Here is a 20,563-nt window from a genome sequence, read left to right as displayed (position 1 = left end):
TAGCTCCTGGCTCCAGGGGTCTAGGAGGCTAGCGCTGGCCACGGTGCTGACCCCCCACTGTCCGGGCTCTGTCCACGGTGCTGGTGGCTGCCTTTCCCCTATTCCAGCCACTTGGGAGCCAGGAAGCAGAGGAAGCTGGCCTCTCCTCTGAGTGGTGTTTGCACTGAGACCCTGATTGGTGGCAGGCCTTTGGAGGGGCTGCACCAGGCCAGCAGCCCTTTTCACCAGCTTCCTACTCCTGAGGAGCTCACAATCGCTGGGTGTGCTCCAGGCTGGGCACTGCCAGGGAGATGCTCAGTTGTGGCCTGAGATGGCCCAGCCAGGGGCTTTCCCAGTGTGGGCTGCCCCCAGAGCTGCAATCCTGTGAGGGATATGTGGGCCTTCCTAGAAAGTAGGGCTGGGTCACTCAGCAGAGATAGGGACAGAGCCTGACTCAAGGGTACCTAGCCCCCTTGTGCAAAATGCAGGCCCAAGGTCACGGACAGCTCTTAACCTGGGGGTTAGAACCTAGGGTTGAGGGATCTCAGAGCACAGGCTGGGGGTTGTGTGTGGGGGACTCTTGGTTTGAGGATCTCTATTGGGTTGGACTCACTGTGGGTGATCTCCTGGGGCCTGGGGTCACTGATTCCTGGTTTTCCCGAGTTTCCCCCACAGCCCCAGGCCCCTCCCCCAGGAAGAACTCAGGGGTATTGAGTGCTGGTTGCCACAGCAGCAAGTAGCACTTGGGCAGGTGGACAGCAGCCAGGATGCCCAGGGCACAGATGAGGATGGCACCCATCTGCACAGCGGGTTGGTAGGCTATATGCACGTTGGTGAAGAGAGGCACGAAGGAGATCCAGGTAATGAAGTAGGCCAGTGTGGCAAAGGTGATGCCACGTGCACGGTTGTAGCGGTTGGGCCGGCTCTGCACCAGGAAGGTGCCCAGGAAGCATAGGAAGGCCAGTGTGGCATTGGTGGCATGCACCAGGCCAAAGCTGACCCAGGAGCGCACACGGCAGTGCACCAGCACCTCCTGGGGCAGTGTCTGCCAGTTGGTCACCACCTCAGGTGGGAAGACCACCAGGTACCAGGTGCACAGTCCTGCCTCTGCCGAAATGGCCAGCAGCACCACCAGCCATGCTCCTGGGCCCCGAAGCAAGCCCTGCAGCCACCCTGTCCAGCCCCGCGGCAGCTCTGACTCCACAAATGTCTCAGCTGCCTGCAGAAAGAGTGTGCTCAGACAGCCAGTCAATGGCAGGTGGGACAGCGGCTGCTGTGCAAGACAGCTAGCAGGGCTGGGCCACCCAGGGAACAAGAGTACGCTGAGACAGACCAGGCCCAGGCAGGCGAGTCCAAAGCAGGCCAGTGGCCCTCCTGAGGCCCGCACCATTGGGCTGTCCCTATGGTGGATGAAGAGCCCCAGCGCCGCCAGTGCCAGGCCCAGCACCAGGCCCAGAAGCACGAGCAGCCCCAGTGTGATGGGTTCCCCCCATGCTAGGAACTTGGGCTTGCGGGGGAAGCAGCGTGTGCTCCGGTCTGGGGACCACTCTTCAAGGCCACACGGGGTGCAGAAGAGGTCATCTGCAGGGCGGAGAGGGGAGAGGGGTGCTGGGGCAGCAGGCATGGCTTCACCCCTCCCCAGGCTGGAGTGATACTGAGGAGCCAGGACATGCTGGAACCCCCTAGGCTATGTGCCCATCTTGCCTCCAGCCATGTGGTGGCCTGGCTCACCTGGCTTGTGCCTGCCTACCTCACCCCACCCCCAGCCATGTGGAGGCCCGGCTTACCTGGGTTGTGCCTGTAGGTGCCAGCCCTACAGTCTATGCAGTCGTAGCAGCAGGAGTGGGAGCCCTTCACACGGCGCACCTGACCCTTCCTGCACTGCCGTGAGCACTGGGACACCGGCTCCTGGGGTGGCACAGCCTCAGTCCACCCACTGCTGACCCACCCCTCTCCAGCTGCCTGACAGGAGGTGTGCCTTCCCATTGCCCAGCAGGTAGGAAGTATGCCCCCCAGCGGGCCCACCAGGTGGGAGGTGTGAGCAGGGGCACAGACCTGAGTGTCCACTGGGTTATACTCCCATGGCAGTGGGGGTGCTGTGCCTGGGTGGTTTGAGACTTCATAAAGGGGACATGTGCCCGACTTAACCTGGTTGCCTGTTGTATGCCACACGATCTTGGAGGGGTAGAGCTGGAGCTGGCCGTTGAAGGTGCCCACAGTGCGAAACTCAAGCTCCTGGCCCCGCCACACCCACAGCTTCAGGTCATACTCCATATCCACGTTCCCGTTGGCATCGAAGGCCAGCACCAGGTCCCGGGCCTGGAAGCTCATGTTGTACATCCTGTCCAGGAGCTGGATGGGGGCAGGGAGATGGGGGGTGGAGCCCAGAGCCACCTGTCTGCCCATAGCCCCCAGGGTCAACACTGCTCCTTGTGGCTCTGTGTGCAGATGGGGACAGGTGGTGCCTGTGGCCGTACCCTCACCTGCCAGGGCCGCACAGGCTCATGTGCAGGGCAACCCAAGGCGTTACAGTGAAGCGTGTTGTGGAGTGCCTGGGCTACACCATACACGGCTGCGTAGGCAGCAAAGGTCTGGTGGTGCAGCAGCCCAGTTGACAGGTTCATCATCGTAATGTGATTGCACTGTGGGCAGCGTGGCCCTACCACGTGTTCTTCAAGGCCTGGCTGTGCAGCATCCAGTGAGGTGCAGAAGGCTGGGTCGGCAGCCAGGGCCAGGCGGGTGGCCACGTAGCCTGGGAACTCAGGCAGCTGGGCACCACGCATCAGGAAGCCAAGCACAGTGCCCATCTGTGCCATGCCAGGCAGCATGGAGATCAGGTTCGAGGACAGCCAGGCCTCGCTGGCCACCCATACCTTGGGTTCAAGCTGGCTGTGGATACTATAGCCAAAGAAGGTGTGGGCGGCTCGGGCAGAGGCAAAGAGCACCACCACCTGCACGCTGCTCTGGTTCACTACCTGCAATACTTTCTGCACCTGGCTGGGCAGCATGCTCTGTCTGTGGGGCAGCGGCACCAAGCCCTCATGGGCAATGCAGATGCCGCGGGCGCTGGCCAGGCTCGAGAAGATGCTCAGGCCCTGACGGCCATACTCATCATCACTGCCCACAGCCGCCACCCAGTTCCAGCCAAAAGCCAACAGCAACTCCACCATGGCCGCCAGCTGCACACGGTCGCTGGGCACCGTGCGAAAGAAGGATGGGAACATCTCCCGGTTACTCAGCCGGTCCGTGCTGGCACCGTAGCTGACCTGCAGGCCGAGGGCCTCCATCAGGGTATGCTACTAGGGGTGGGACGGGGTGGACAGGCCAGGTAATGGGCATACCTGGGGCATGAGGAAGAAGCTGAAGAACTTGCCAGTGATGAGGGCAAGCTCAGAGGAGTAGGGCCCAATGACAGCCAGCACGCGTGGCTGGTACTGCGTGTAGTTGCAGTAGGCGGCGATGTCACGACTGCCTGCCTTGGCCAGGAACACCAGGCTGGGCTTCATGGCTACCAGGGGCTCTGCACACGTGTCGAACAGGTCATAGCCCAGACGCAGCCCCGGAAGCAGGTCTGGCCTGTTGTTGATTTCTTCCACTGCCATTTTCACAGCCAGCGCCCAGAGCAGGCCGAGGGCCGAGAACCTGGGACACGTGGGGCTGAGGGCACTGTGGGGCTGAGGGCACTGGACCAGGAATACCCCAACCAGCTGCCTGGGCCAGTCTCAGACCCTAGCCTGGTCCCTATCCCACCCCAAGGCCAGCCCTGGACCCAAGCCCCATACCTTTTGCAAGTGGTGCTCTCTGGGTAAGTCCTGTCCCCAAGGCCAGTGCCCTCAGCTGAGGTCATAGGGAATAGCCCGCCCAGTATATAGTCACCTTGCATTCTGAGCTGCCTCGACAGGCACAGAGGGGCCCCCACTGTGAGGCCCAGGAGAGCCATGAGGCCAAGGCCCAAGGGAATCAGGCCGGGCATATCGCAGGCAGCCTCCAGCAGGGATGGTGATGATGTACCCTGTGGAGACCAGATATAGGGAGTCCAGGGAGGGGGCAGCGGATTTGTTTAGCAAAATTCTTGCTGTCCTCATCTGCAAAGCCCCTGGGGGCCCTGAGATGGGTGGGGACAGGCATTTTCATAATGACCTGGCTGACTCTGCTGCAGGTTTGTACATATGACAGGGCTTTATTCTGATGCCACTGACACTGGGTGACCCAGGGCAGGTAGGCTGAGCATCAACTGTCACATCCCCAGTCCTGTAAACACCACAGCAGACCACAAGGGGGCCTGTGAAGAGGATGAGCAAAGGGGTGGCTCAGACAGGGCTCTAGGGTCTCCACTTGGGGGATGGGCTCAGAGATATAGGGGGGTGGGGTGGGCTTCTCTCCAGCCCAGCAGGAAGCCATGCCCTCACCCATCAGGGAGCTGCAGGGGGGTAGCCTCATCTGGACATTGAGCACATGGTCCTTCCAGACTCAGGGCAGCCAGAGCAGCAGGTGGCTGGGGGATAAGTTGCTTGGGCGTGGCACGCCTGTGAGGGCAGGTGCCAGCTGACCAGGTTACGGGCCTGTTATGGGCCAGAGCTCACAGCTGGGCCTGAGGGATCCATGCAAACAACAAGGGAAAAGCCCAAACAAATGGGCCTACACAGCTGTCTGCACAGAGGCGCGGGCAGTGGGGGCTACACAGGATACACGTGTACTTGTGTATGCATGTGTGCACATACCCTAGCAAGGCAGGGCCACTGTGGGCATGCCGGACAGATCCTTTGAGCTTCTGGACAACCCCTTTCCCTGCCTGGGTCTGGGGTGCTCTACCTCACACAACACACTGGAGCTTGTGGTGGATATGCACTGAGCCCAGGGCACAAGAGCTTGTAGGGGCAGATGGCAGTGTTCTTAGCAGTGTCTGATGAAATAACCCTACTGGAGTTGACAGGGGATCTAAGTGGTCTTAATGCTGACCAGCTCCAATAGATGTTGGTGGGGGCTGATCTAGGCACCTCCTCTCTACCCTGCCCTGTGAGGGAGGATCCCACTGCGTGTGCACATGTATAACTTCACACAGGCACATGTGTATGTACAACCATGCCTCTACAAAAGTAACTGTGCACTTACACGTATGACTATCTGCATGTACGTATGACTGTGTACATACATATCTGACAATGTATACACACACGTGCACACACGTGCTTTTTCTGGGTGGTGGAGCACCCATCCTGGGCCTTTCCAGGGCCACCCACCACCAGGCCCCTTTCACGCCCCTCCTGGTGTGGCCCTAGGCTCCACCCCATTTGGTAAGTAGATGGCTGGAGCACCCAACATTCCCATCTGCAGAAGTCCAGTAAATATGATTTATTCATAATAGAATGCCCACCATGCATTACAATTTCCCAGTCAAGTCCACCCAAAATCTTCACCGGTACATGTATGCTCTGTGTGCAGTCCCTGAGGCCCCACATCCTGGGAGTAGAGCTGGTAGGAGAGGCTGTCTGCTTACCTGGCCTAAGGACAACGGTCCCAGGACCCTCCCTGGGCCAGGCCCAGGCTGGAGCACCATGCTGGGGGCAGCAAAAGGCAGGGGAGGGGACTCAGTATTTTGAGAAGTTGGGGCAAGAGACACCTTGGCCCAGCAGCACGTGGCTCCTGGGGGGGGCCCTCAGGGCTGTGCAGACCACAGGTGGCTGCCAGGGGAGGCACTTGCTGTCCTCAGAAGCTAGATCTGCAGGGAGCATGGAAGGTGGTTTAGCATGAGCTGTCACCATGGGCCCTGGGTCTGCTCAGCATCTGGAGAGGCCAACCAGGTGGTGGCAATGGAGAGCAGCCCATGGTGCTCAGACTGCAGCCCAGAGGTCCCCTCCTTGGCCTGGCAATCGGCAGCCCAGGTCTCACACCTGGGCAGGCACAGGGGCCACTCAGCAGCATGCACAGTGGCCTGAGGCAGGCGTAGGAAGGACACATACAGCTGGGGCACCAGGGAAGAGGTCTTCAAGTTCTCATGACTATGACTACCACTTCACAGACACCAGCAGGTGGGGTACTGCTAGGCTGCAGTGGTGAGCACTCACCACCCTGATCCCCTACCACTGTTCTGCTCCCAGCATCTCTGTAAGCCGGGTGGAACAGACATCTGCTGAGATGCCCAGGGAACATGGGATGGCCACACCCTGACCAGGATGGTGTGGGAGCAGATGGCCTATGCCTGCTTCTCTGTCAGGCTGCCCCTGCACGAAGGAGGACACAGCTGAGAGGATCTTGCACAACCCTGCCTGCTATACTAGGGCAAGTCCAGCAGCATGTGCTCTGCATAGAGCTTCTGGGTGATGTCGTAAACGCGCTCAAGGAAGGGCAGCGCCTCGCTCAGCATCACTACGGCCTGTTCGGGCGGCCCCACCTTCATGGCCTCCAGGAAGACCTTGCGCGTGGGCAGGGCACAGAAAGCCACGGTGACAGCCTGGCGCACGACCCAGGGGTGGTGGGTGGCCAGTGAGGCATTGTAGGAGTCAGTGCAGAGCGTGGAGGTGCGGGCGTCCTCGGGGCTGGCACGCAGCCCCTCCAAGAAGAGCTGTAGCCAGTGCAGGGCACGGTGCAGCCGCAGTACAGTGCGACAACCCGAGTCTGGGTGGTGTGCACGCCGCTGCAGGTCTACAAGCTGGTGGCTTACTTCATAGGTCACCATGGACTGCAGGCTGACATAGTGTTCACCCTGTGGGCTGCTGCGCAGCTGTTCCATAATCTGTAGCTTTGCTACCACATCCTTGGAGATGAACGTGAAGATGGTGCCCAGGCTGTTCAGAAACCTGCTCAAGGGAAAGGCAGAGCTCAGTGTGAGTCTCCCAGGGCCCCATGCCCACCAGGGGGCAGGGTCGGGCAGGGTCTGCAGCTCCTCTCTTCCGTCAAGGCTATGAGGGCTGGAGCCCTGTCCTGGGCCCCTCCTCCCAAAGGCATGGGGCCCAGGCATATCCCTCAAAGGAAAGCAGGTGCGGCCAACCTTATTGCCAGTGCCTGGCTCTGTCCCCAGTGGGTAGGCAAGAATGCAGGGATCAGAGACGGGGACCTTTGGCCAGGAAAGTCCCGCCCCATGCCAGTCCCTTGCCATCTCTGGGGCTGCGGCCAGCCAACAGGGCGCCCCGTGCAGGCACATACTTCACCAGCCCCCGCCAGCCACTGAGGTAGTGGTCCATCAGGATCTCCTCTTTCTCATTGAGGCACTGCTTGAAACTGACCATGACAACTTTCAAGTTGAAGTCTGTCTCTGAATCATCCATTTTCAACAGGAACTGAAACACATGAATGTCGCTCTAAGTCAGCTAGTTCTGAAGTGAGTTTTTCCCCCGAGTGGGAAAAGGGTGGGAGGAGAAGGAAATAACTAGGATCACGAACTCCCTGCTCAGAGCCCTACAATGGTGCATCACCTCCTAGAATAGAATTCTTCCTGAGGTTGGCATATCTGGAAAGACATGCCATGCCACCTGCCCCTGCCCCTGTCCATGCTTTGAGGCCTTTGCCCTGCTGCACTCTTGCCTGGAACCTTCATCCACAGATCTCCATCCAGGTCTCGGCAAGGCTGTCCCTGATCACCTGCTGGTGTAGCAGACCCTCCCTGGCTTCCACAGATCCCCTGCTATGTTTCCCTGTGGTCTGCACCCTAGCCACTATCTTACTTGTGGGCTTATTTGCCATCTTTCTCTCACTATAGTGTGTGTCTGTTTTTACTGCTGGAGGAACACTTACTGAGCCACTACCAAGGTCCAGCACTGTTCTAGGCCATTGAGACTCATTGTGAACAGGTGAGCCCTGCCCTATCAAGGTGATGTTCTAATGGGAAGAATGGATAACAAGCAGTAAACACAGCAAAGTCTGATGCAGTGGGTGAAGTGATGAACCTCATGGAAGGAGGAGCAGGGGTGCAAGGCAGGAGGCAGGCAGGAACAACTGGGCAGCCTCCCTCCTTCCTCCATCACCTCAGGACCAGAGCAGTGGCTGTGGAACCATGTCTGCTGGACAGACAGATAGACACCCATCTTTTCACTCTTGTGATGAAATTCTACTTGTTCCTGCAGGAGGGCTACAGGGCCAAAGAGCTTACCATATTCTCAAGACAGGCCCTTCCTCCAGCCCCAGGGAACCTGCCAGAAGTGTCCAAAGGCCAGAGGCTGCGAAGAAGGCACTGCTCTAGACCTGGACATGCTCATATGTTGCTCCACAACACTTGAGTGCCCACACAAGAACGGGTGCCAGTGGGCACTTCAGCCCTTCCCTCCCTGGGTGCACTGTCTCAAGGGCCTCAGCCTGACATCTGAGGCCAACCTGCAATGGAGCCTGGAAACTCAGCCACATGTTACCTTGTGTCCAAGACAAACTTGTGCCTGGGGGTTCCTGTGTTCCTCAGTGCTTGGAGCCTTGACCTGGCCTCCCCACCATGGGGTGCCCAACATGGAGAAGACTAGCTGTGTTGAGAGTCCCAGCCACAAGGACACCTGGTTTCCTGTTCTGCTTCTCACTCAGTGACTAGGTCATCAACCATCCTACAACCCTTCACTGGGGAAAAAGGGGTCAGCATGCCCTGTCCTGTCCACTGCCCAGCTGCTGGGGGAAGCAGTAGGTGCTGACGTCCTGCAGGCCTCACAGGTTTGGCCACATGCCTGGCTCTGGGTGGAGCCCTAACCAGTGAGTTCGCTGTGTCTAAAGGTGTGGAGTCCTTAAAGGTGAACTCGCTGTGGTTTCAAGTATGGGGGAAAGTAGAGCCTGGGTTCAGGAAGATGGTGCCCTGAGACTTTAGGCAGTGTCCCCTCAGGGCCTCAGTTCTCTGTTCACTGAAGAGATGGGCTCTGAGTTTCCAGCGCTCCTTCCTGACCACCAGACATCCTGCCGCTGGGCCTTCCTGCTCAGGATCTGAGCCAGTAGCCTGCAAAGAGCTGCCAATGAGCCTTTCAGAGCTGTCAGTCTGTGACAGGAAAAGTGGGCAGTCTCCCAACTCAGGCAAGGTGATTGCAGGAGCCCTATCTAGACTCCCCAGGGGGCAGCTGCAACCCCAAGGTCAGGGCTGGGAGGGAGGGCAGCCTGGGTACAGGAATTCTGTGACTGACAGCAGGCTGGAGTCCTGGCAGCAGAGTGGGTGACCTGGCGCCCAGGCCTATCTATGGGTGGGAGTTGGGTCCACCCAGCAGTTTGGGTCCCTGTCTGGGAGTCTCACCCCTGAAGGAAGCTGCAGAGGCAGCTGGGATCTGCGATTCGGGAGAGGGTGCGGTCGGGCCCTGGGCGGATCCTGTTCCAGCTGAGGGCACCAGGATGAAGCTTGGGGATCTGGTGGGGGGCCGTCTTGGAAGCTAGGGCTCAGACGCCCGCCCCGACGCAGCTCTCTGTGAAGGTGCCCCCTCCCCGCTTCCGCGCCCGGGGTCCCAACAAGCTACCCTTCGAACCCGCGTCCCGCTCCTCCAAGACGCTAGACTCGTCTCGATCGTCTCGGTTGGGTTCGGCCCGGCCCGCAGAGCCCGGCCGGACCCGCTCACCTCCACCGCCGCCGCAGCTGTCTCAAACTCCCTTGCCCGCCGCGTCCGCCCCGCTCACCTCCAAGCCGCCGTCGCCACGCCACGATTTGTTGCGAGCTGTCCAATCAGGAGGCCTTACGCGTCTGTGTTTCCGGCGAGCGGACCAGAAGTCGGCGTTGTTTCGTGTGCGCCCGCGCCGTGTGTTGCTGCGCGTCGGGCTCCTGCAGAGCCGGCGGTCCCGGCGGTCTGGAGTTTCTGTGTAAGGGTGGTGGAATCTCTTTGAAACGGGGCGGAGAAACAGAGCTCGCGCTTCTCCCGGGGCACTGGGGCCCCCGCAGCCCTCGGCCATTTATTTTCTTCTGTTCCTTCCCGGCTGAAGCCCCCGCGGGATCCCGAGGACGCGGCCGGGGCTCTGGTACGGCGTATCGGCCCTGCCCGGCCCTGCACGTTCCTCGTGCCTGGGAGTTCGCCCAGTGAAGATGCCAGAAATCAGAGTTACCCCTCTGGGTAAGCTCGAACCCGCCGTCAAGAGAGGCTGGCGGAGTTTAGGACTCGAATGGGTGATAACGACCTTTTGGTGGGACTGCCAGTCACCCCAGGAACCCTTCAGTGTTTGCACTCTTTATCTTTACAACCTTGGGTGTTAAGGACTCTTATACCTATTTGGGGGACTCTGTAGCTGGCTCACAGAAAGGCTCGGTGACTTAAAGGAGGTTTGAACCCGGGCAGTGTTCTCTTCCCCTTGTGGAACTGCCTGCATGTGGGTCCTGGTTTCAAGAACCTTTCCCGGATGCAGCCTCCTTGGACTCTTAAGAGCTGTGCTGTGAGGAGTTGAGACTGCATGACGTTTCCTCTATTTTGGTGAGGACAGTGAGGTCTGGATCTGTCCCTAGCCTCAGGTTGCTCTGCCAGCCTGTGGACAGAGGTACTGCCCTCTCCTCTATCTCCTCCTCCTGGTGCAGGCCCTGTGGAGAGTAGTTAAGATGAGGGCTTTGGGATTGGAGCCTAGTCTGCTAGTAGCTGTGTGATACCAAGTCTTCATCTTTCTTTACCTGTTCCGACTATGAAGAGGGTGTGAGCATACTTAATCTGGGGAGGCTCTGAGGTAAAAGTGCTCTCCCTTACATTTGGCACAAAGTCGGTCTTCAGCAGTTGTTGCACTGTCCCTGGGTGGTAGTGTGGGAGACCACTCAGAATGTCCCTCACACCCATGACCTTGTTTCCTCTGTCAAAATGTTTGCCTCTTTTGCACGTTGACCAATCTTTCGAGTCTCCTTTGTCCCCACTTTTCCTTCCTCACCTCTTGCTTGGCTGTCCACCCTCTTATTCTGACAACTCATACCAGGGTTACCTGCAGCCCCTACTTTACCCAATACAATAGTCAGCCCTTAGTTCAGCCCAACATTAAAAAATAGCTTTATTTTTTGTAAGAAGTACACATGTATGTTTAAAAAGTTGTAATAGCCAGCCCTGGACGTGCAAATGGTTAATGCTCTTGGCTTCTAAATACAAGGTCAGAGGTTCGATTCTACCAAGAGGTGCCTTGGAAGAAAGGCCCGGTGATCTAATTTTTTAAAAAAATCAGCCATTGACAGCCCTATGGAGCACAGTTCTGCTTTGATTTACATGGGGTCAGCATGAGTCAGAATTGATGCTCTGGCAGCTGGTTTAACAGTGCTGAGGAAAAAAGACTCACTCCAACCTAAGGTCCCAGAAGTAGCTGGGGCTACCCTGTGGATTCCCTGGGCTCTCTATGTGCCCAGTGCCATTCTAGAACCTGCCTCTTTCCCTGGGTGGTCTGTTCCCATGGCCATGAGCATCTCTTCAGTGAGCCACCCCTCAACTCACCCCTACCTCTGCCCCTAGTACAGATGCTGAGCTTAGCTCCAAGGCTTCTCAGCTCTGCAGGTCTTGACAGAGTCAAAGGAAATGTCCCACCCTTGACCACCAGAGCAGAGTGCATACCCCACCCCACCCCTCCATAGCGGTGCCACCTCCACAGCCTTTTTGGCAGATGTGGCGTGGGGTCCCCTCAGCCACTGCAGGCCCATGCCTCCCCTGTTGCTCTCTAGAGGCTTCCCTGGGTTCCTCCTTTCCTGCCCCTCTCCCACTTGGCCCCTTTCCCCATGCCTGCTCTGCCTGACGGTCCTTTTTCATGGCTTCAGTTGCCCCACATCTGCACCTGGGTTGCCCCCAAGATTGGCCCAGCATCATCAAAACAAACCCCTCCTGCTCATCCATTTTCCCTTTGCCAGTTACAGCTGGTCCCCCATCCCCTAAAGTTGTGTTTTTGGGAGGACATCCTTGTGGTGCTGCAGTGTCTGCACCCCCACCATCCCTGTGCCATCTCCACTCTGCCATTAGCGGCTGTCACCGTCTGATGCCCAGAACGTGGTTCTTGTTTATGAGTTCATCGTCCCTTGTTGACTTGGAATGCATGCTCCATGTGGACAGGGCTTTCCGTTTTCTTTGTTCCTTCCTAACTAAGTCTTGCCCTTCTGTGTGCCCTGTATTCTGCTCCCCACTTTTCTCTATGATTTTTATGGGTCCTGTAGGGAAGCAGGATGGGCAGGCCCTAAGAGATGGCTGTTGGGTCAGAAAACAGCCCTGACTCATCAAGTCCATGTGCCCTGGGTGGATCTTGAAACTGCTCGAGTCCTTACTTCCTGGTCTGTGAATGGTGGCCCTCCCCTCCACAGTCATTTGTCAGTGGGCTCCGTGAGCCAGGCACAGCTCAGGGCTATAGATGCCACTGGTAGGAGACAGACTGGCCTGGCTGTGGGGCTCATGGCTCCAGTGGAGGGCAGAGCATACTTGGAAGACCCCAGATCACGTGGGATAGGGGTGGGACCACGGGAGGTGGGCAGGCAGGGCAAGAGGCTGCTGTTGTCAGAGGCCACTGTAGCCCAGTCGGACATTTGGGCATCTGGCAAAGGGAGGGACTTGGGATTTCAGAAGAGCATCGTCTGCTGCTGTCAGACCCTCTGACGGTCCCTTCTCTTGTGGACCCTTCAGACCTAGGAGCTGTGGGCAGGGGTGCCACTGCAGCCCAGGGTGGGGTGTTTGTGCTGTGGCCAACCATAGCCATTCTGGCTGGCCGTAGCCAGATAAGAGACTGATGCCCCCCCCATTCAGTTACCCAGACCTTGGGCACCCAGGCCTCTGCCATCCTGGGAGTGGTCGTGGGAAGGGCCCCCTGTCTGCAGGCTGCCAAGGGCCTTGGGGAGGATGCTGTGTGGCCCTTGAGCACCATCTTGCCTCTGTTGAGTGCTAAATGTTACCCATCCCCTGGCCTACAAGGTTGTGCACCCCAGTGGGCAAGTTGCAACCCTGAGCAGTAAGGGGCTTCTCCCATGACCCAGCCAGGCACGGTGGTGATAGGCATGTATCTGAGTCTCTTATCTGGTATGGAGTGCCAGCCACCCTGCACACTTGCTACCAACATGGGTGCCCCCCACCACACATACTCTGCAGAGGTCTTGGCACCCCACCTCAAGCTGCGAAAGTTGTGCACCAGGTGGGAAGGCTGCATGCAGTCAGTGTCCTGGCTGTTCCTCCTCACTCATCCTCCTCAGTGGCTGCAGGGGTCCAGCTTCAGTCCGTGAGGGCTCTTTGAGGGGTCTGGGAGGAGGTGGGACAGGCAGGCTGAGGACCTGGGGTTGTGGGGGACTTGGGGTTGTGGGCAGTGCTTGGAGCCTGGTTGTGGGTGGGAAGTGGGGCAGGCCTCCTCACCCTCACTCCTTGAGCAGGGGCTGGCCAGGACGTGGGCCGCAGCTGCATCCTGGTCTCCATCGCGGGCAAGAACGTCATGCTAGACTGTGGGATGCACATGGGCTTCAATGATGATGTGAGTCCCACTGGTTCCATGGAGGGTTCATCACCTGCCTGGCCCAGGCAGCAGGCCCCTCACCATGCTCTCCCAGGCCTTAGATGGCAGTGAGGTATGGAGAAGTGGCTTCAGAGCTGCCTGCCCCCTCAGATTTGGGGAGGGGTGCTAGTGTCCCAGGTCCAGCCCCTGCTCTTTTGTTGCCTCTGTGCCCTGATCCCCCTTCTAATGCTCTGGCTGCCTGCTCTGTGGACATAAGGGTTGACCTGCTGCATTCTGACCCCTCTCTTTGGCATTTCTACAGAGGCGCTTCCCCGACTTCTCCTACATTACCCAAAATGGCCGGCTGACTGATTACCTCGATTGCGTAATTATCAGGTGAGTGGCACCATGTTGATGGGTCCCTCCTCTGCCAACTACTGCTGCCAGTGCCCCCTTCCCTGCCAGACTCCAGGACAACATTTTACACCTGGGAGGCCTCAGGCTATGAGGTGGTGGCCTACCAGGGGCCCCCTGTGCAATGTGTGCCCATGGGCTGTGCCTGAGGGTGTCCCCTGGAAGACCAGGCTCCACCCTGGTTCCTCTTCAGCCTTCTACTCACCCTACAGCCTCTTCGTTCACAGATGTGCACGGGAACCTTCCCTCTGCCCTGGCCCTACCTCTACCTCCTGCCGCCCAGGGCACGTGTCACCTCTGCAGCAAGGTCTCCTTGACCTGTTGAAGTCAGCACTCTTCTCCCGCCCAGGCTTTCATTTAAGATTCTTTGTAAGCCGTCAGTGATTTGTGTGTTGCTGTACTCCTTCCTGTGTACCCAATACTTAGAACCACATCTACTGCACAGCAGGCACTTGGGGGGCCAGTGCCCCAGGCTAAGCACCCTGCCTCCCACAGCCACTTTCACCTGGACCACTGTGGGGCCCTCCCCTACTTCAGCGAGATGGTGGGCTACGATGGGCCCATCTACATGACGCCCCCCACCCAGGCCATCTGCCCCATCCTGCTGGAGGACTACCGCAAGATTGCTGTGGACAAGAAGGGCGAGGCCAACTTCTTCACCTCCCAGATGATCAAGGACTGCATGAAGAAGGTGGTGGCCGTCCACCTGCACCAGACTGTCCAGGTCAGGCCTGAGCTGGCCCACCTGCACGTCCTGAGTCACCTTGGGCCACACTGGCTATGCTCACTCCCTCCACTGTCTGGCTCTTGGGCCACCATAAGCAACAGTCAGCAACCACTTAGCCTGGGCTCCACATTAGCCGGTGCAGAGGTTGGGGTACACGTGGGCACTGGGGCCTCAGGGTCCATCAGCACATGCTGGGAGCTCTGGGGTGAGATGGGTGGGCCTTGGTGGGTGCTCAGGATGACCTCGGGGTGTGGGCTCCATCTCCAGAGCTGTGTGGGAGGGACCCGGGAGGGAGTCGGAAGAGGGCAGATTCAGGAACATTTCCCCTAATCGTGGGTTTGACTGATTTCTCACCATGGTCTGTGGGCTTTGTTTCATGCATCGTGTCCTGTGTTAGAAGGTTCTTACACATTGTAGATTATTTTATTCTTCCAGTTGGAACTTTTATCAATTGAAGTTTGTCTTCATATTTTCAATAATGCTTTTTGCCTTCAAGTCTACTTTCCTGGTAATACAGTTATAGCATTTTCTCGTTGTCGTCAGTGTTTGAGTGCTCTGCCTCATTCCATCTTTCTACTTTCTGCTTCATGTTTTAGGTGTGGCTCTTTCACAAAACAAAAGCCACTGGGCTTTGTTTTTCACCCAGCCTGTGACCTACCTTTCTGACAGAACATTTGTTGTTGTTGTTGTTTGCCATCGAGTCGGCCCGACTCATAGCGACCCCTCCTTGGGTTTCCGAGGCAGTATCCCTACGGAAGTAGGATTGCCCAACCTTCCTTCCGAGGAGTGGCTGGTGGGTTTGAACCACCAGCCTTCTGGTGAGCAGTCAAGTGCCTTAGGCACTATGCTACCAGACAGAACATTTAGACACCACTAAATTGAATACATTCCTGATACATTAGGGTTTAAATGTCCCATCTTACCCTTTGCTTCCTGCTTGCCTTGCCTTTTCTTTTTTTTTCCTCTTTCCTTCATTGTCTTTTTTTGGGTTTATTTTATTCCATTTTCCCTTTTAGGCAGTTGGTAATTACGTGCTGTCTTACCGTTGCTCACTGGTAGAGATTAGGAAGTATATCCAGGACTCCACACACTTCATGTTACTTGCTCTCTTCAGACCCAGTAAGACGTGGTTGGCTGTGCTGGGTCGCCAGCGCTTAGGTTTGTCCGTGCAGCCTGGTCCCTGTTCCTCACCACGCCATGCAGCCTTCACCCTTCTATTCGGGATGGTTCACCTCCTGCCTGGTGAGGCTGAGTTCTCTCTGTTTTCATTAGTCTGCAGATGTATTTATTTTACCCTCTTTCTTTGAAGGACTTGTTTCATTGAGTCTAGCATGCTAGGCTGGTGGTTATTTTCCTACCATTCAGTCTGCTGTTGGGAAGGGTGTTTCTTTCTTTGGTGTTTGTGGTTGCTCTGAGATGGGCCTGTGTTTGGTTTTCTTCTTATTTAGCTCAAAGTCTTCTTCTCAATTCTGGCTGGATGCCTATCATCAGATTGCTTTAGAAGTTGCTTCTGCTTCGGTCTTGGTCCTGTGCCCCTGGGGGCTCCGGCTGTGGAACAGCAGGTCTCAGTCTCCAGACCTGCATCTCTTACCTGCCCTTGGCATTTCCATCCTTCTGTCTGTGCTGTGTGCTGGATGTGTCTTTTGAATACGTCAGTACTTTTCTCTCTGGTTACTTGTCATCTACTCTTGAACAAAATCCACCGAGTCCTTAGTTCGGTTTAGTATAATTTTTGGCCTTAGAATTGCTTTTTTTTTTTTTAATTTTTTTACCAAATTCTTCATCCTGTCTTTTAGCTCTGATTATATCAACCCGGAGCCCATTTCTTTAGTTTGTGGTTTCTCTTGTTCACATCTCTTCTCTTGGGTCTGGTTAATTACAAGTACTGGACATTGTGTGTGAAAAACAAGATAACGGGAGGCTCAGAGTGATATGATCTGCTGCCAGCCCCCATCCCTCCCACCTCCTCACTGGCCTTCCCAGCCCCTCTGCTCTTTTCTTGACTGCCATCCTGCCTAGCACAGCATTCAGGCCTGAACTCTGTCTTCTCCCTCCGAAGGTGGATGATGAACTGGAAATCAAGGCCTATTATGCGGGCCACGTGCTAGGAGCAGCCATGTTCCAGATTAAAGTGGGCTCAGAGTCTGTGGTTTACACGGTCAGTGGAAGCTTTGGGCCATGGTAGGGTTGTGGGCTCTCAATGGGACAGGGCCCCTCCTCAACACCATTCTTCTCCATCAGGGTGATTATAACATGACTCCGGACCGACACTTGGGGTGAGTAGCCAGTACATTTGTGTCACTTGGTGGGGGTTCTCCCCCTGGAGCCCAGCCTCCTTGGGAGGCCTGAGAAACCAGTGGGCACCACACCAGTATCCCTTGGGCATCTCCTCCACCCTTGGGCTGCCTCCTCCTCCTTCTGCTCCCTACCTTCTATGAGCTGATGCCCCTGTTGTTGGGACCAGTTGGACAGGAAGCTGGCTCGTTGTGGGAGGGACCCATATGGCTGCTGACCGAGTGGGGCTGGGGCCAGCTGCCCTCAATCCTGTGGGCATATGGTGCTGTGTGACTCCCTCCAGTCAGCTTGAGGAGATGGGCAGGGGCCTGCACTGTAGGAACAGTTTCTCCCACCTTTGCCCCAGGGCTGCCTGGATCGACCGGTGCCGCCCCAACCTGCTTATCACGGAGTCCACATATGCCACGACCATCCGTGATTCCAAGCGCTGCCGTGAGAGGGACTTCCTGAAGAAGGTCCATGAGACTGTGGAACGTGGTGGGAAGGTGATCACTGGCCAACAGTGTGGGTAGGCCCTCGGGTCTATGCAGCTGTAGTCCCCAAGGGTGCCTGGTCTTGCCCTCCTTGAGACGTAGGGCTTCTGGCTATTAGACCCACTAGTGTGGGTGGCCTGGCTGCTTCCTGTGAGGGTGGCCATGGTGAGCACTGCATGGCCTGCCATGCTGTGGGTGTGGCCAGGGTTTCCTGCCTCACCAGCCCCCATGACCCCGCCGTGCCTTGCCAGGTGCTGATCCCTGTATTTGCGCTAGGCCGCGCCCAGGAGCTCTGCATCCTACTGGAGACCTTCTGGTAGGTGTGGTCAGGACTGGTCTGGCCATGTGGGAGAAGGGTGCCCAGGGCTGCTGTACTGACAGAGCTGGGTGGGTCTGCAGGGAGCGAATGAACCTGAAGGCACCCATCTACTTCTCCACGGGTCTGACTGAGAAGGCCAACCACTACTACAAGCTCTTCATCACCTGGACCAACCAGAAGATCCGGAAAACCTTTGTCCAGAGGAACATGTTTGAGTTCAAGCACATCAAGGCCTTTGACCGAGCATTTGCAGACAACCCAGGCCCAATGGTGAGGACTTGGTAGGGAGGGTGTGGGCAGGGGCTGCCACACTGTGCCTGATGCTGGGGACAAGGCTGGGAGCTTTAGACTGAGGGTCTGCGTGTCCACCTGCATGGGACTGATGGGCAGTGGGGGAGAGAGGGATCCTGCATGCTGACATCCTGGGGGAGTCACATACATGTGTTAGAGAACCAGACGGGACAACAGTGGAAACTCCAGATGGGAGCAAGGGGCTGAGTCAGGCTCTGGGAGGTGCTGTGCCTGGCTGGTTCTGTGGTGGATCCAGACTCCCAGGGGGTGCCCTTGTGTACTGACCACCCCCATACCCACCCCCAGGTGGTGTTTGCCACACCAGGGATGCTACACGCTGGTCAGTCTCTGCAGATCTTCCGGAAGTGGGCGGGGAACGAGAAGAACATGGTAAGGGTCTAGGAATGGGGTTCCTACGCACCAGCCGTCGTGGTGCGGGCAGGAGACCCTGAGCCTGGTAGGCTCTGCTGCAGGGATTGTCGGCGGGTGGGGTCTGCTGGTCAGGTGGGAAGAGCCTGAGGCAGCAGGTCTGCAGGTGCTACACACTCCGTTTCTCTTCCGGCCTCTACAGGTTATCATGCCTGGCTATTGTGTGCAGGGCACCGTAGGGCACAAGATTCTCAGTGGGCAGCGCAAGCTGGAGATGGAGGGGCGGCAGGTGGTGAGCATCTGCTCCACCCAGGGGCTTGGTGGGGTGGGCGGCAACCCCTGGGGTGGGTAGGGCCCAGTGGTGGTGGTGACCACTGTAATCTGCCCTGCAGCTGGAGGTCAAGATGCAGGTGGAATACATGTCATTCAGTGCACACGCTGATGCCAAGGGCATCATGCAGCTCATTGGGCAGGCGGAGCCTGAGCACGTGCTCCTGGTGCATGGCGAGGCCAAGAAGATGGAGTTCCTGAAGCAGAAGATCGAGCAGGAGTTCCGTAGGCACTGGACGGGGCAGCTGGAGCAAGGGCCTGCTGCAGAGGGGAGCCCACTGTGGAAGGGGGTGCTGGCAGGGCCAGCTATGGGCAGGGCTGGCCAGGCCTGGACTGATACCTGCTTTTCCTACCTGCCCAGGAATGAACTGCTACATGCCAGCCAATGGCGAGACGGTTACTCTGCCTACGAGCCCCAGCATCCCTGTGGGCATCTCACTGGGGTTGCTGAAGCGGGAGATGGCACAGGGTATGGCAGGCAGCAAGGTGCAGGGTAGGGTATGTTGGACAGCAGAGTGGGCAGCTTCCCAGTTTGCAGCTATGGTTCTTGCCCATAGGGCTGCTCCCCGATGCAAAGAAGCCCCGGCTGCTACAGGGCACCCTGATCATGAAGGACAGTGTGAGTACAGGTGGATGGACCCTGTACAAGAAGGGGGCCCTGACCCTGTGTTCCCACACTCCATGCTCCCTGACCCTGTCCTGCCCTGCCCCTGCAGAACTTCCGGCTGGTATCCTCAGAACAAGCCCTCAAAGAGCTGGGACTGGCTGAGCACCAGTTGCGCTTCACCTGTCGTGTACACCTGCATGATGCCCGAAAGGAGCAGGAGACAGTGATGCGTGTCTACAGCCACCTCAAGAGGTGACAGCCCTGCCCCAGCCCCCTGCCCTGTCCCAGCCCTAGGGCAAGCATTCACCATACCCCCTTCCCACAGCATCTTGAAGGACCACTGCGTGCAGCACCTGCCAGATGGCTCGGTGACTGTCGAGTCCATCCTTATCCAAGCAGCTGCGCACTCAGAGGACCCAGGCACCAAGGTGCTGCTGGTCTCTTGGACCTACCAGGTAGGTGGCTGCAGAGACGCAGTGCTCCTGGGGCAGCAGTGCTGAGGGCAGGCAGGGCCTGCTGTAGCTGCCCCCTTGCTTTCTTGCAGGATGAGGAGCTGGGGAGCTACCTCACATCACTGCTGAAGAAGGGCCTTCCCCAGGCTCCTAGCTGAGGACCCACCAGACCTGCCACCTCTGCCTCCACCTCCTGAAGGCCCAGGCTCCACCCCTAGGACAGCATCAGTACCTGGGAGTCTGCCTGCTATGTCCTTCTGGGTGAGCAGAGCCTCTGACCTCCCAGCATTGGAACAAGGCCTAGTGTGGGCACTCCTGCCAAGAAGGCACTTCCAGTGAAATAAATGGGCTCTGCTGCCTCTTCTGGGCCTTTATTTGTCTCTCTGGGCCTCCTGGGAAATGGGGATAGTTTCCAGTAAACATCAGCCTCTGGGGGCTGCCTTCTTGATGCTCACTGTAGTGAAACTGTACGTGGGGTGTCAGGCCTGACAACAGGGAACATTCATATTTCTGTTCCACAATAGCACCAGGGTTGTGGGTGCTGGGCTTCAAGAAGAGTGCAGGGAAACTGAGGACACCCCCTGACACACATGGTTAACATAAGAGGCCAGGAAGGCTGCAGCCTGGTGACTGTGACAGAGCGGGTCTGCACGGCATGGTGGTACTCAGAGCTGGGCCCAGCATGTCACACTGCCTGACCTTGACCGGTGTCAAGGGCCAGCTGTGGCTTCCATCCTGTTGGCCTGCAGGGCACAGAGGCCAGGAACCTTGGGCCTGCTGTGGGACATGCCTGGCTGTGTACAGAAGGACAGGGCTCACTCTTCTGTGCAGTGGCTGCTTCCTGGTACCCAGGAATATGGTGGTCCGGACCCCCACCCAGAGCTTTCACACAGGATGTCCATCTTTGGGGTTCTTGGATTGGCTGGGCTTTCCCACTGGGCACAGTCCAGACTCCCATCTGCTAGGAAGAGAAGAGGACTGACAGCACTGCTTCTAAAATACCAGTGTCTC

The 20,563-nt window shown here is 57.5% G+C and overlaps 3 protein-coding genes across 3 annotated transcripts; 1 reads left to right on the top strand and 2 right to left on the bottom strand.

Moving 5' to 3' along the window:
* Positions 1-574: 574 nt before the first annotated feature.
* Positions 575-3,952, bottom strand: TAS1R3 (taste 1 receptor member 3). Its single transcript, XM_007945506.1, has 6 exons — positions 3,762-3,952; positions 3,321-3,621; positions 2,463-3,245; positions 2,128-2,331; positions 1,767-1,887; positions 575-1,560 (listed from the first exon to the last, which is right to left on the bottom strand). The coding sequence occupies exons 1-6, from the start codon at positions 3,950-3,952 to the stop codon at positions 575-577; spliced, it is 2,586 nt and encodes an 861-aa protein (XP_007943697.1).
* A 2,301-nt stretch (positions 3,953-6,253) lies between these two features.
* On the bottom strand, positions 6,254-7,244 carry LOC103200828 (ceramide-1-phosphate transfer protein). Its single transcript, XM_007945404.1, has 2 exons — positions 7,123-7,244; positions 6,254-6,776 (listed from the first exon to the last, which is right to left on the bottom strand). Exons 1-2 carry the CDS (start codon positions 7,242-7,244, stop codon positions 6,254-6,256), a joined length of 645 nt encoding a protein of 214 aa, XP_007943595.1.
* A 2,702-nt stretch (positions 7,245-9,946) lies between these two features.
* INTS11 (integrator complex subunit 11) lies at positions 9,947-19,710 on the top strand. The gene is made up of 17 exons (XM_007945402.2): positions 9,947-9,974; positions 13,217-13,314; positions 13,598-13,671; positions 14,185-14,413; positions 16,476-16,574; positions 16,658-16,692; positions 17,058-17,196; positions 17,436-17,500; positions 17,584-17,773; positions 18,101-18,184; positions 18,366-18,455; positions 18,556-18,718; positions 18,855-18,962; positions 19,051-19,112; positions 19,210-19,352; positions 19,426-19,555; positions 19,645-19,710. Exons 1-17 carry the CDS (start codon positions 9,947-9,949, stop codon positions 19,708-19,710), a joined length of 1,803 nt encoding a protein of 600 aa, XP_007943593.1.
* Positions 19,711-20,563: the final 853 nt, after the last annotated feature.

Source organism: Orycteropus afer, unplaced genomic scaffold (assembly GCF_000298275.1).
Source record: "Orycteropus afer afer isolate SDZICR_OR568_19922 unplaced genomic scaffold, OryAfe1.0 scaffold00136, whole genome shotgun sequence".
Taxonomy (NCBI): Eukaryota; Metazoa; Chordata; class Mammalia; order Tubulidentata; family Orycteropodidae; genus Orycteropus; species Orycteropus afer.
This window is presented reverse-complemented; position numbering and strand designations above follow the sequence as displayed.

Bases quoted from the DNA above. Each gene is read 5' to 3' on its own strand.
- INTS11 (XM_007945402.2), top strand. From the start codon at position 9,947: ATGCCAGAAATCAGAGTTACCCCTCTGG. The intron at 17,197-17,435 runs GTGATCACTGGC...GTGCCTTGCCAG, and splicing joins CTGTGGAACGTGGTGGGAAG to GTGCTGATCCCTGTATTTGC. The intron at 19,113-19,209 runs GTGAGTACAGGT...CTGCCCCTGCAG, and splicing joins CCCTGATCATGAAGGACAGT to AACTTCCGGCTGGTATCCTC.
- LOC103200828 (XM_007945404.1), bottom strand. From the start codon at position 7,244: ATGGATGATTCAGAGACAGACTTCAACTTGAAAGTTGTCATGGTCAGT. The intron at 6,777-7,122 runs GTATGTGCCTGC...TCCCTTGAGCAG, and splicing joins GGCTGGCGGGGGCTGGTGAA to GTTTCTGAACAGCCTGGGCA.
- TAS1R3 (XM_007945506.1), bottom strand. From the start codon at position 3,952: ATGCCCGGCCTGATTCCCTTGGGCCTTGGCCTCATGGCTCTCCTGGGC. The intron at 3,622-3,761 runs GTATGGGGCTTG...CACGTGTCCCAG, and splicing joins GAGAGCACCACTTGCAAAAG to GTTCTCGGCCCTCGGCCTGC. The intron at 1,888-2,127 runs GTTAAGTCGGGC...GTGCCACCCCAG, and splicing joins GGCATACAACAGGCAACCAG to GAGCCGGTGTCCCAGTGCTC.